The following is a 14,180-nucleotide window of genomic DNA, read 5'->3' on the forward strand; positions in this document are numbered from 1 at the left end:
CTGTCTCCCTCTCTCTCTGCCCCTAACCCACTCTCATTCTGTCTCTGTGTCTCTCAAAAATAAATAAACATTAAAAAAAAAAAAAAGAAAGAAAAACTTGTAGCTCTGAGAGTTCCGGAGAGAGAAGTTGGGATAGGGGGCTGGCTGGGGGTGGGGGACATCTCCGGAGAGCACCTCTGTCCGAAGGGTCGTTTCCCTACACTTCATTCGAGGAGTCTGATGTTGGAAGAGGCAGAAGTCCATGGATGAGGTCGTGGAAGCTGGTAAATGTTGAGCTCAAGTTCAAGTTTAAGCTGAAATTTCTGGGAACCCAGGTCTGCCAACCCCGTGCTCTCTTTAGCTAACCTCCCCAACCCAAGTGCTTTTCCCATTTAGTCACTCTGGGAGCTTCAAGAAAAGAAACTCCACTGAGTTTCTGACATTTTCCAGGTGAGATGATCTTTTCTCAGGAGAAAGGAGAACTATGTATAATCTGAGCCAGTATGTGGCCTCACACCATGTCTCCTTGGCTTTGGAAAACACCTTCCCTTCCCCTCCTTCCTTTCTTCTTACCAGATTTGCCTCTCTCATTTTTTGAGCGGGGGTTGGGGGGGAGGCATTGTTTTTGATAATGGGGCTGGAGACAGCCAAATTCCCCACTCACCAGCTATGGTTGGGGAGAAGCTAGTCTGGGATTAGAAATGAATGAGGAATGGGGCACCTGGGTGACTCAGTTGGTTAAGTGGCCGACTTTGGGTCAGGTCATGATCTCCCGGCTCATGGGTTCAAGCCCCATGTCTGTGCTGACAGCTCACAGCTCGGAGCCTGGAGCCTGCTTCAGATACTGTGTCTCCCTCTCTCTCTCTGCCCCTTCCCCACTCACACTCTGTCTCTCTCAAAAATAAACATTAAAAAAAAAAGAAAAAAAATCATAAAAAAAAGAAATGAATGAGGAAGAATTTTGGAATTAAAGATTTCAATGAGACATCTCCTGGGTCTAGAATAAACATGCCACCAGGGAGGACATGCCTTTTGTGGTTCAAAGCCTTCCTTTCAAATCTGACTCCAGTTTGTAGACTGCCTTCCATATTATCACCCTCTACCCAAACACCCTCATTGGTGGAGTTGTATCTAATGTGGGGGCGGGGGTCCACATTTATTAAGGTAAAGATTATATGTAGTCCAAATTACCTTTGAAAATCCCTTAATCACCCTGAAAATTGGTCATAAGGTTCAGTGTGCATGGTTTGTGCTGTCCTATACACGGAAGCTCTCACTTGACTTCCACTTAACCAACTAGCCATGTTAATGGATTCCGTATATTTTCTCTGCAAAACATGAAGGTGCCCACAGTCCCCAGGGTTCTGAAGGCTAATAAGGGGCTGCTCTCTGTGATGCCCATATGTTTCTGCTGCTACCGAATCAAGTTGTATGTTTATAACGAATCAATTGTCACTGTTCCCAGACTTGTTTGTGCCAGTTGTACTTTTTATAGTCATTCCATAATTTATTTAAAAATTTTTTTAATTAATTTTTTTTCATTTATTAATTTTTGAGAGACAGAGAGAGACAGGGTGTGAGTAGGGGAGGGGCAGAAAGAGAGGGAGACACAGAATCCGAAGGAGGCTCCAGACTCTGAGCTGTCAGCACAAGCCCGATGTGGGGCTCAGACTCACGAACCGTAAGATCATGACCTGAGCTGAAGTCGGACGCTTAACCAGCTGAGCCATCCAGGCGCCCCGTAATTCCACAATTTAATTAAATATGATGCGATGGCTAAGAGTGCAAAAGAACAGTTATTTCTTTGAAAATTGCACCGGATGCTTTGATAAAAGAAAAGTGGCAAAAATAAAAGGGTGTGTTACAGCAGAGAGAGAGAGAGAGAGAGAGAGAGAGAGAGAGAGAATGAGAATCTCAGGCAGGCTCCGCACTGTCAGTGCAGAGCCCCGTGTGGGGCTCAAACTCACCAACCGCGAGATCTTGACCCAAGCTGAAATCAAGGGTTGGACGCTTAATCGACTGAGCCACCCAGGTGCCCCCTTTTGCTTTATTTTAAAGAAACAGACTAGAATTCGCTGCCCATGCACGATGGCTGTGATTCATGTAAGAAAGACAACAGGGAGCTGTATACACGGAGACCATGCTGAGAAAAAGCAAAACGCTATGGCCCAACATTAACAGATTGGTGAATGAATTTGCATTTGTGTTTTAAGTAAAAATGAAGTGTCTAAGAGTATATTTTTGTATATTTTAAGTTCCCTGCTTTAATTGTGCTGAGCAGCCTCTTGTACAAATGTCTGATGTACATTATACAGCAACGTAGACTATTTAAGTAAGTGTATTCATCTGGTGGCATTACACAATTAAAATCATTTTTCCTTCGTTCTCTTTCTCCTGTTTGACTCAATGGATGTGAGAGAAATGTGGTATCATGTCAATACCACCACACGCATAAATGCAACGATTCAAGCCCTCACTTAAGACCTGGGTGCATCGACTAGGTTAGTTACAACAAGCACCACAGTGGTTCTTACTATACCAACCTTAGCGTCTGGGGTGTGGCTGGGTAGGAATTAAAATGAACACGGGGTGGGCGTGGGGGGCGGGCACCTGGGTGGCTCCGGTGGTTAAGCGTCTGACTTCCACTCAGGTCACGATCGTCATGATCTTGAGGTTCATGAGTTCGAGCCCTGCATGGGGCTCTCTGCCTGTCCGTATGGAGCCCACTTCGGATCCTCTGCCTCCCTCTCTCTCCGTCCCTCCCCCGTCTCACACACACACTCTCGCTCTAAATAGACAGTAAAAAACACATAAATAAAAATAAATGAACACGGGTAAGGAACTTGCCTTAAAATAACACAGAGGCAGCACGTGTCTCTAGAGCCAGACTGCTTTCGTACAAACTCTGGCGTTTCCAATTCTCAAGGGCAAGCAAGCCCCTTAAATTCTCCCTGATCCGGCTTCTCTGCTGAAGGTGTTGTCATGAGCATTCCCTGAGTTCATCAGTGGAAAGTGATAATAGCAGTGTCTGGCAGGGCGCAAACGCCACACAAATGTTAGCTATTGTCATTGCCAGTATTATCAATCATTATCATTTGGCCTCTAATCCGGTATAATCCGAGTGGCTATTATCCTAAAGGTGTAAAAGAAACAAGATCCCGCACTATTATTTGAGCATGATATGAAGGTAGGGGTCCCCAGTTACTTTCCCAGAAGGAGAAGAATGAATGTTGCTTCAGAACTCCAAAAAAAAAAAGTTTATTTATAAAATACCGACAAGTTTGACAGGCCATGGGACATCTCGTGGTATATATTTCAAATCAATTTCTTTTTTTACCTTTCATTTAAAAAATAAACCTGCTAACAAGCTATATGACATATAGATATATATTTTTTCTTACAGATAGACACCTGCCACGATGAATATTCTCCCCACAATTCTTCATTATATCTTTTAAATCAAAAAAATAAAGATTTGTGTTGGTTTTTGTTTTTGGAGTCTGTATGTGTAAAGAAAGGTAACACGTTTAAATGCTTTTGGTTATTCTTACGGAAACAAAGAGAAGGGGGGTGGTCCCAGGAGGGCATCTGTGCTCCGGGTGGCGGCCAAGGTTGCCACTGGGCAGGACCATACAGAGGCACTCAGATCAGGTGGCTGCTGCTGGGGGCAGGTCCCCCTTCCCGCTCCTGTCCTCCAGCCCCTCACACCACGTGCACCACGGGGAGGGGAAGGAAGCCCCTGCCCAGAGTGGGCTCTGGGAGGCTCTGGCACCTTTGAACGCTCTGCCCAGGGAGGTGTGGGCAGAGACAGAAGGCCTCGAGACAGCGTGCTCTGGGCGGGGCAGCTGGAAGCGTCCGTGCTTCCTCTGAATTGGGGCAGTGTCAGGTGAGGGGACAGGACGGGCGGCCTGGCTTTGCAAACCCCCTGGGGCCCTGGGAGAAAGGCGCTCTGGAAGCCGAGCAGCTTTTTGGTTCATCTTGGCAGTCTGGGCGAGGAGCTGGTGTGCACGCAGGGGGCGTGGCCACGAGGGGGAAGGGCAGTGCTGGTGTGCCCAGCGTGGGCTGCTGGGTGCAACACCAGATTTCCCGAGGGCATGACGAGGCAGAGCCAGAGGACACAGAGGTGTCCTTGTGTCAACCTGCTTCAGGTGGTCACAGAGGGGCCCTGGCATCGTCGGCCCAGGAGCCCAGAGGTCGGGGAGGTTCCCTGTTACCTACGGGCAGTGCCCGGCACATCCTAATGCGACCGGGTGTCTGGTCAGGGGTCGGGAGCCTCCACTGCCCCGGCAGATATGTAAATGAGGGCAGAGGTGTCCTCTTAGAAATCTAGAGCTCTGTCGTGGAGACCTGGGCTTCCAGATGTGGATGGGGCAGTGGGGCAACATTTTGGGTGGGTGGATATGAACTCAGGGCTGGATTTTCACGTTGGGCACAGCCTGCCTTCCGGCTCACACAGCGTCCTCGCCAGTGCCCTCTCAGGCTCCCACGTTCGAGTGGGAGTCACCCCGGCTGCCTGTGCCTCACAAAGGACAGACGAGCCACCAGAAGGAATCGCAAGCCTGTTTGCGAACACACACCCGTGCATATCTGTGTGTGCATGTGCGTGAGCCCAGGCGTGCACCGCCCTGTGCTAAGTGTGCGTGGGTGTGTCGGCGTGGGGGTGAGTGAGCGCGTGGGGAGGGGGAGGGCGCACATCTCGGTGCACTAGGCAGTCTGTGAAAGGCAAAGGAAATCTGGCCTCGTGCACAGTACACGCACCCACATGCACGCGCACACACGCACACACACACACACACACGGCTTCACGCGTCCTGCTTCCCCCCCCACCCTACCCCACTCCCAGATTCCTCACTGGGCTGGGCTACATGAATTCCCTACTGCAAACTGGGAACTTCCGCAAATGGCTAAACGCACAGCAGATAAGGAAAGGGATGAGGTTGTTAAAAAAAGATGAGATGAAAAGGAGGCAGCGCGGGGAGATCACAGGCGGGTGGCTGCGGATGCGTTGCCATGGAGACACCAGATGTGTACAGGGCAGACCTCAGGCCTGTGTCCTCGTGGGGGTGCTTCCCTCCCAAGACACCCCGGTGGAGAAGCCGGCGTCTGGGCCCCGTCTGCGGAGACACCTGCCAGCGCTCCCGAGGATCTGGGAGGTATGTCCTTCCCTCAGGCCCCTGGCCCTGCTCCCATCCCCCTCACCTGAGTGGGGGGCCCGCGGGGCCAGGTGGAGAGCCTCGCTTTCCTTGGCTTGCTTCCCAAATCCCCCTTTCAGACCTCCTCTGTTTTCCTCACCCCCAAGATGGGGCCTGCATTCGGCACTCCCAGCGAGCCCTGCCCCACTAAGGGGCCCCACGCCGCACCCGGTGTCTTCCTGCCGGACCACCTCCTCTCCCAGAGGCTGCTGCCCACCCAAAAGCACGAGGCTGGGCCAGCTGGGGGCACTCGGGGAATTCGACAGAATGGTTCCTCCCTCAATCCCTTCATCCTGGGGCTGAAAGGAAGATTCAGGCCACTAGAAGTGGCTTTTTAAAAGAACATTCCTTAGAGCAGATTGCGTGTGTGTAAAAGCTTTGCTTCCTGTCAGCTATTCTTGTCCTTGGTCCCATCTGACCTGCTCCTCCTGGCCGGCCTGGCTGTGCATCTTGGGAGCTGTGTGAAGTTTGGATGGGGCCCCTCCTTGCTCCGAGCCCCGGCTAGGCCGAGGCCAGCCTGGAACACATACCCAGGGGTTGGGTCTTTGACTCTTTGTAAACCAGGTGCTGGGCAGACAGGGTACATTCTGGGAGCTCTGGCCTCTAGACCAGGGGCTTGGCCCACTCCTCTGGGCTTCTGTGCCCCTGTGCTTGGGACTGGGGGTGCTTTAGACGGGGATCACTGTGGGTTGAGAGCGACAGGGACACACCTCTGGAAGTGAGTGTCCCGACTGGCTAGGACCCAAAGGGATTTCTCTTGGGAGAGGATCCTTAGACCCTTCTCCTTGCAAGTGCATGGGGGACTTGTGTGTATGTGCCCGTCTCAGGAGGAAGGGGTGTGTCCAGGGACAGGGGTGTGTCTGCCTAGATGGCCATCCCTCACCCCTGCCTAGCTCCCCAGCCGGTACATGCTGAACTTCCTTATCTAAGCGCCTTCCTTTCCCTCTTGCTTTAAGGAGGGTGCTGGTGGTACCTAAATTGGAAGGAAGAGGGAAGTTAAGCTTCCTTCTTACATTCTTGACTTCCGGCGTTATGCCCAATTATCCCAGTGATGCCCGGTCAGTGCCCTGTACTCTGTTCCCCGGGTTCAGCTCTCCTGGTCTGTGCTCAGGAAAGTGAATTCAAGTCAAGCAACGGCCGGGTTCAGTGGTGGTGTGGGGGCCTCTCCCCACCCCTGGGGCCCTCTTCCTTGGAGTCACAGTAAAAAGCGTATGTAAGAAACAAGGAACTAGCTAGGCAGACTCTCACCCCTCAGTTGTTTTCCTTTTTCTAAATAAACCAAACGCTTGGTGGAGAAGTTGAACAAGGGAGGGGAGCGTGAGGAGCAGGCCAGGGGGACGGATTGAACCCCCAGAGGCCTGTCAGCGATGCAGGGGGACGGCTGGGAGGGGTGTGTGTGTGGTGGGGGGAGAGAAGGTGAGCTTTGCCCTCAGGGGCGCCCAGCCTTGCACATCATCATCTAGCAGTGGGCCCAGGGCCCCCGCACTGGCGGAAGAGGCAGCTGTCAGGACTTCCAGAAGCTTCTCGCCCCCTGAGCACACTGCCTTACAGCTCTCTGGGCCTTAGCTTTCTCTCTCTCCCTCTGTCCCGCCTCAGCCCAGGCTGGGCCCCTGCAGCCCGACTCTGCGAAGTCTGTAAAGGCCCAGGGAACCCTACAATCTGGAGCTGACCAACTGTGGGCCACACACACACGCACACACACACACACACACACACACACACACACCCACACCCACACACGTCCTCCTCCAGTGGTTTTCTTCTCCTCCTTCTCAACACCGTCTTTGCTGGCCCTGGAATCTCTGGAAAAATAAACTCAGGAGGTGAAAAGTTGACTTGGTTTCTCGGTGTTTTTGTTTTCTGGCAGGCAGTGCGGGGAGGGGCGGATGGGGAGTTTGGTGCTGTTTTGTTTTGTTTTGTTTTTCTTTCTTTCTTTTCCCCCTTCCGATGTCAAACAAACGATGAAAATCCTGCTATAGGAGCCCGGGGGCCGGGGGTGAGGCTGCTGGGGGGGCGGTAGAGGGTGCTCTGCTGACTCGGGGGGTTCGGGGGGTTTTGGGGCGTTGGGGTCCGACTGGCCTTGGGCCGGAAGAGGCCGCCCTGCTGGGCGCTGCTGCTGTTGGCGATGGTGGTGTGGTCCGGCTCGCCCGAGTCGCTCTCCGTGTAGCTGTACGCCTGGGCCCGCGAGATCCCCTTCTGCTGCCTCCGCCACGAGTTGTAGTAGGTGGGGTCGCTGATGTAGTGGTTGACGAAAGAGTGGGCCTTCTGGTGGGTCGGGTCGGCCTCGTACTCACTGTCGCTTCCCTGGGAGGACAGAGAATCGGGGAGTCAGGGGCCCCGCGGGGACGGGTCCGTGTGCCCAGGGCTGCAAGGCGCCAGGCGCCCTGGTTTGAATCTCCCAAGGCCTGGACTGTGGCCACCTCTCTCCCCCTCACTGCCCAGGGGGCAAAATGCCCGGATGTGCCCACCTTCCTTGCCTTGGGAGCAGATCGTGGCGTTGACACACACAGCCTTGAAGGGACCCGATGTGGATCGAAGACCTGAGTTCTAATTCTTTTTCATTGAAGGGAACTTTATAGCACATGAGGTTAACCGTCTTAAAGTGTAAGATTCAGTGGCTTTTCATAACACTCACAGTGTTGGGCATTACTCCGTGTGGCTCCAAAACATCTTCATTGCCCTGTACCCACTGGCGGTCGTTCCCCCTTCCTTCCCCCGCCCCCACTCCTGGTAACCACTTTCTATCTCTATGGGTCTACCTACTTCGGACATTTCCTACGGGTGGGATCCTATAAAACACGCCTGTTGTGTGGCCGGCTTCTTTTGCTCAGCATATCATGTTTTGGAGGTTGAATTCATCATGCCTTTTCATTTTCTGTATTTCTGATGCTTTGACATCTGGGGCCTTGCTGATTCTGGAGGGGCTATGGCTCCTGGGGCTGGTCAATTTTTGGAGCTAGCGAATGCCCTTTCATCACCAACCGCTGCTCCTAATCACCCCAGGGGCCAGGTACCAGGCAACTAGGGACAGCCCCTGTATCCCAGAGCCCACTGAATTGATTCATACTAACCTAAGCCTGCTTCCATAATAAAGGCTCCTGCCCATGCGTCCCTCCTGCTTTCTCTGCCTCTGGGGGACCCTAGTGCTTTCCTGAATGGCCCTGCATGGTGTGATGGGTCCCCTCTTCTTGGGAACTGTGAATAATAATTTTTTTCCCCGGGACAATCATCTCCTGATCTCCTGGCCTTGCCATACCTGAATAGGAACAAAGCCTACATTTTAGGACAGCTATTCATGTAGGATGTACTGAGTTCCAATCTCGGTCTACCTCTGACTTACTGTGTGACTGGGGACAAAGCCAGGGCCAGACTTGGAGAGGCTCCTGGCACTGAAAGGACGCTGGTGCTCACCCACGTTGTGATCCAGAATAAAAGCAACATCCATTTATAAAATGAGCATGAGAAAAATATCAACAATAGCTCTGAATATCACACGATGATTACCCTGTAGCTTTCCCTGATAAATACAACATATTCAGTTTTTCTTAAAACTGTCGATAACTTTGGTGTCCTCACCATAGCTCCAGCTGCCTGAGGGGGAATCAGCCAAGAGTCAGGCCGGGTTGCGAAGTAAAACAGCGTTCCCTGGTTCGGATCTGAATCGTGGAGCTAAAAATATCATGTGCCCCTCCCCCACCCCAGGCTCCCAGCAATGTTTTGAGAACTAAGAAGAGGACAGATGGGAACACGCTTAGAACTCTCTGGAAGAGATGCGCTCTGATTTTAGTGAGGCTCAGAAGGCCTCGCTCAGGTCGCCGCGTCCCTGCCCAGCTAATACATGGAGGCGGTAAATTTTATCAACATACTTTGGGTAAAGCTGTACCAAGTAGACCAGTGAACCCAATATCAACGAGTCTGGGATGACTAGCTGTGTCCTGCATTACAGGCAGAGCAAACGGAGAGTTGTTGACCTTGCCCCAAGGGGTCTGAGCTATGGGGAGGGGCAACGTGCACTTGCTCTCCGGAACCCCAAGTCCTGTATGGCATCCAGCCCCTTCATGAGAAAGAGCTAGAATGTACAGAACTATAGCGGTGCCAGCCGCGGGAGCAGGTGCTCCGTCAGGAGACTGTACTGAACTCTCACACCTCGGCCCCGTCACTGCTATTGCTCTGGAAGTGCTGAGAACACCAAGGCAGAGAGGATGAGGGATTGCCCCAAGAGATGATGCGCTAGGGGACTCAGGTCTGCCTGATTTTCCAAAGCCTACATATGCTCCACCCCGCTCCTGCCTGGAGGTCACAAGATGGGAATGAGAGCCCCTCTAACCTCCCCGTGGGGATGACATACACCCTAGTCCATCTGCAAATTTACGTCATCTGCCGCCTCCCCTCCTCCACCTCATCCCTCCGTAGAGATGCTCTCCTTACCACCACCCTGCACAGGCTCCCAGGACCTCAGTCCTCTTGGCAGTAGAGACAATGGAAAGTCCCTCGGTGTCCCCATGACGCAGCGCAGCACAATACAAGCCCCTTTCTTTGCCTACTGCCCAGCTGCCAGCCCAGGAGGGAACAAAAGGGCAGTACAGACAGGGGCTCCATATGCCAAGAGTGGGGAGGAGGCTGAGGGCTGGGCACCCGATGCCTGAGGCCGCAGGGAGGCCGCCCAGAGGTGGGAGAAGTCTGAGCAAGCCATGGTGGATGCCACGAGGCAGGGGGCTGGGGGGGTGGGGCTCTGGTGCAGGAGCAGCGAGGGTCTGTAAGTGTTGGGTGGTGGAAGGGGGCACCCCACACTTCTCTCTGTGAGACAGGTCTCTCCGGGAGGGCCCCCACCAACTGGCTTGAAGAGTTGGTAGTGTCATTGGTAGAGGTTCTAGAACTTTGGCCGGCCCCAGAAGCCAGTCTCCATCACCGACTCTGTCCCTCGCTAGCTAGCTAGCTAGGTGAAGTCTGGGATGCATCACTTGGCCTCTCTCAGCCTCGGTATCCTTGTCTGTAAAATGGGTAGACGCCTGCAGCTCACAGGGTGAAACGATGGAACGTTGTAAAAGGTGTTACTGGGGAGACAGCGAGGTGGGTCTGGGTGCGAAGGCCTGGAAGCCCCCAAGGAGGGATCAGAAGGAGGAGGGGCAGTGGAGGCCGACTCAATGCTCAGGTGGCTGGCAAGGAAGAAGAATGTTCAGCTCCTGTCCTGCAAAGTGAAGCATCACTAGGGGGGATGGGCCTCTCTGGTCCTCCTGGGGGCCCAGACCCCAGAGCCCATTCGTGCTAATGATTACGGTCGGCATTCCGCATTCGGACGGGGGTGGAAAGGCGACGGAACCCAGAGCGGCAGCGGGGGTGGGGGTGGGGGAGGTGCAGGGGGCTGGAGGCGCGCCCGCCCCGCCCCCAGCTCTCCGCAGCCAGGGAGGCGGCCTTTGCATTTGCTCTGCTCTCCCGCTTCCCTCTCCTGGAACATCTGTTTCTTTTCTGCAGGGGGGTGGGGTGAGAAGGGAAGAAAGCGAGCGAGGGTGGGGGGACCCAGGGCGCCCATTCGGGCTTTCAACTCTCGCGCGTAATTGAATGCAGCTTCCCAGTAACCGACCCAGCACAAAGGGGACCTTTCACGGGCAGTCCCACCAGGCCGCCAGGCAATCAGGCGACTGCTCCAGCTCCGGGCCTCTTAACAGCTCCTCAAAGCCACTCAATCAGCAATTACCGGGCCTGCGGAGGGGAGCGGAGGGGCGCGGGGAGGGGGTCGGCGGGAGGGACGCCCCGGGGAAGAGCCGGCAACAAAAGAGAGGGGGGCAGAGGAGAGCTTTTTGGTCTCCCGCTGTTGCCAGCACAGCGGCAGGGACGTAGGGGCCAGGCAGGGTGCGCTCATCTTGCCGAATCTCCTGAAGTCTGGTGGGACTGTGCTGCCCCAGGTGACAGGAGGTCCCCTGTGCGGCTCCTTTGGAGGCTGGAAGCTGGAGCCGCCGTGGCCCAGGGGCTCCCTGCACCCGTCTAGGCTGAGGCCAGCTCTACATCAGTCCCTTGGACGCCCTTTCCCTGGAAGCAGGGGGCCTCTCCTGCGCATCAGAGGTGGGGGGACGTGCTGAGTGTCTCCCTCTCTAGAAGCCCCCACAAGGAGCAATTTTGTCAGGCATCTGGGCTCCTTGTACTAAAACAGCTAGAAACCTCCCAGGAATGTCCTTGTTCTTTCTTTTTTGTCTTTTTTGTCTTCTTTCTTTCTTTTCTTCCTTTCTTTCATGTTTATTTTTGAGAGAGAGAAAGAGTGCAAGTGATGGAAGGCAGAGAGAGAGAGAGAGAGAGAGAGAGAGAGAGAGAATCCCAAGCAGGCTCTGCCCCATCAGCACAGAGCCCGATGTGGGGCTTGAGCCCACGAACCGTGAGATCATGACCTGAGCCCAAATCAAGAGTCAGATTCTCAACAGACTGAGCCACCCAGGCACCCCTCCCAGGAATGTCTTTTTAAAAATGCCAGCTCAGCGGGGCCTGAGGCAGTGGGGATTGCCCCCACTTCTAAGCTCTGTGATTAAGGGCAAGCTACTTGACCCCTCTGAGCCTCAGTGTCCCCAGCTGTTAACTGGGAATCCTGCAACTTGCCTGGTGGGGCGACTGGATTTGAAATGAGAACGTGCACAGTGCAGGACTTGGCACAAAGCAGGGGCCCCACATGTAGCGTTGCCTCTTTCCTACGGGCTCCCTCTGCCCTGCCCGTAGTGTGTTTCTAGTTTGGCACAAGCCTGGGCTTCCTGGGCCTGTATGGGTCAGGCTAAGGAGAAGCCGGAGATGGGCCCCAGTGAATCTCTTAGACTCACGGCCCAACCCAAGAGGCGAACACTGATAAAAGACCGGAGACACTCCGAGGGAGGGGTTGTCAGAACCACTCGGCCAAACGCACACCTGCAAACCTGCCCGGCTCCTCCCTTCTCTGCATGACCCAGTCCCGTTCGCACTCTGAGTGAGGCCCGAGGCCCAGCTGAAATGCCACCTCCTCCAGGCAGCCCTCTGGGAACCTCCAGGAGGATGGGACCTTCCCCCCAAGATACCTCAGAGGGCAGCACCCCAGGAGACAGGAAGCCTTTTGTTTCCCATTTTCCTCCTGAAAATTATGGCGTGGCGCCGTAAAATTTTAATACGTGAAAACACGTGAGTATTCGACGCACGTGGTCTTCCCTAATGGATCATAACGCGGTTAAGGCAACGTCCCTGAGAGTCGGTCCTGCTCACCACTATAGCTGCCACATGGAAACGGTGCCTGGTACTGCTTCGTGGGTGCAGAAGAATTCGCTGTTGAATAAATGCAGCAAGGAAGGAATGAACGGGTCCCAAGGAGGACAAACCAGCAAGATGGCCACACAGGGCCCACCCCCAGCATGGCGCACAATAGGTGCGTAGCGGGTCTCAGGCGGGCCTGGCTTCGTCATTGGTGGCTCCCTGACTCATGCAATAGATAACCCCGCCAGGCTTTGCAGGGGGCTGTGAAGGTTAAGTGTGCCATTCTGGAACAATCCCTAGAGTCATTCTTGGCCGCCGGGAAGGGCTCCGTAAACATTCACCATTAATGACTGGGTGCTCAAAAGTGTTACAGAAAACCTAATTTGTCCTGTCTGTTTTCTTACTTTTCCACATAGGCTTAATTTCACTGCAATGAGTTTCCTGGGGCTGCCCAGGAAGTCACAGAGACTGAGTATTTATTAGAAGAGGCGTGCCCTGGGCCGAGAAACTCCTTTTCCATTGAGATTTACTTGTGTGCTATATAATTTTTCTCCCATACTTGGGCTCTTAGTTTGAAAATGACGTTGGAATGCAGCCATGCTTTGTTTTCAGAAGTTATATCAAACAAGCTATGGGTTTTCAAACCCCAGCCTTTGTTTCCTGCACCCCCACCCCCCACCCCCAGCCTGGAAGCCCCTTCACCAACACCCCTCTGGGGACAGCCCTCCCAGCCCCAGTCTTCCCACAGCCCCGTTAAACCACTTCTTAACATCTTGTCATGCGCGTTTGTTTATAAGCAACGCGGACTTTTGTTTATTACCCTATCACAGGGAGAGGGCCGGGCAGATTTCTGCCAATGTTGGGTTGTCACTTTTGGGTGGTCTGACTTGGAAGAGAAACCAGGCGGCATATGGAAAAGTCACTCTCAGAGGATGCAGGGGGAAGGGTATACTTCAAAAAGTCAGGCCCTCATTCTCCAGAGCAGTTGAAACGGGGCCGGGGGGGCCCATGTGCCTGCTGACCCTCAAGGATGCCCCTCCAGAAGCCATCCCAGGCGGGCAGACTGGGGAGCACCCGCCTGGAGCCCCAAACTACAAGTCGCAGAGGCGAGCGGGTAGTAATCGGATCTGCTTATTGATGTTTTCAGCAAGGGCATCAGAGGGAGACCAGCCGCTCTGTGTCCACGTCTATCCCCTCTGGCCCACGAGCAGCTCCTTGGAGGCAGGGTCCTGTCTCCATCACCTCTCTGTCCCTGGAGTACAGGCTCAAGAACTGAGTGTTGAGGAGAAGTCAGCGTGTGCCCCCTGCCGCACCCCCCCCCCCCCGAGTCGCCCTCTCTGCCCTGGGCGGGGGCAGACATCAGGCCTCCTTAGCTGTTAAGACACAAAGTTTGATGTGACCCCGGAGGCAACCAGGCAAGGCTCCTGGCTGAAGCAGGGCCCTGTCCTCTGTTTGCTGAGCCTGTAGGGGCAGAGTCACAGAGCAGTCTGCTTGGGGTTCTCTCGGTGACACGTAGGGGCTCAGGGTGGTGGCTCTTTCCCAACAGGTATGGAAACAATTCAACATTGTGACAACGGCACACTTAACGGTCCTGGCGCCCTGGGCCTGGGGGACGTGAGCGACTGATGGCTGAATAGTCCCGGGGGCCTCCTGATCCTTGCACCTCTGAAGATACCAATGCTCTGGGGATAGCCTCCTGGATCCTGTACTACCTGCAGTGGACCCTAAAGCCAAGTGCCTGGTTTTCAAGAACCATTCCAGAGCAAACAGACCCAGATGATCCCGACTGCCATTGCCAAGGCCCCCGTG

At 54.1% G+C, this 14,180-nt stretch overlaps 1 protein-coding gene across 3 annotated transcripts in view; it reads right to left on the minus strand.

Annotated features, from left to right (window-relative positions):
- Window positions 1–3,221: 3,221 nt before the first annotated feature.
- Window positions 3,222–14,180, minus strand: part of SDK2 (sidekick cell adhesion molecule 2) — a 264,330-nt gene continuing 253,371 nt past the window's right edge. For all 3 annotated transcript variants that reach the window (XM_042914557.1, XM_042914556.1, XM_042914558.1), the window contains one exon: window positions 3,222–7,475. In XM_042914557.1, the coding sequence (XP_042770491.1) occupies window positions 7,122–7,475 (354 nt within the window). In that variant the 3' untranslated portion in view covers window positions 3,222–7,121. The remainder of the gene's footprint in view (window positions 7,476–14,180) is intronic.

Source organism: Panthera leo, chromosome E1 (assembly GCF_018350215.1).
Source record: "Panthera leo isolate Ple1 chromosome E1, P.leo_Ple1_pat1.1, whole genome shotgun sequence".
Lineage (NCBI taxonomy): Eukaryota > Metazoa > Chordata > Mammalia > Carnivora > Felidae > Panthera > Panthera leo.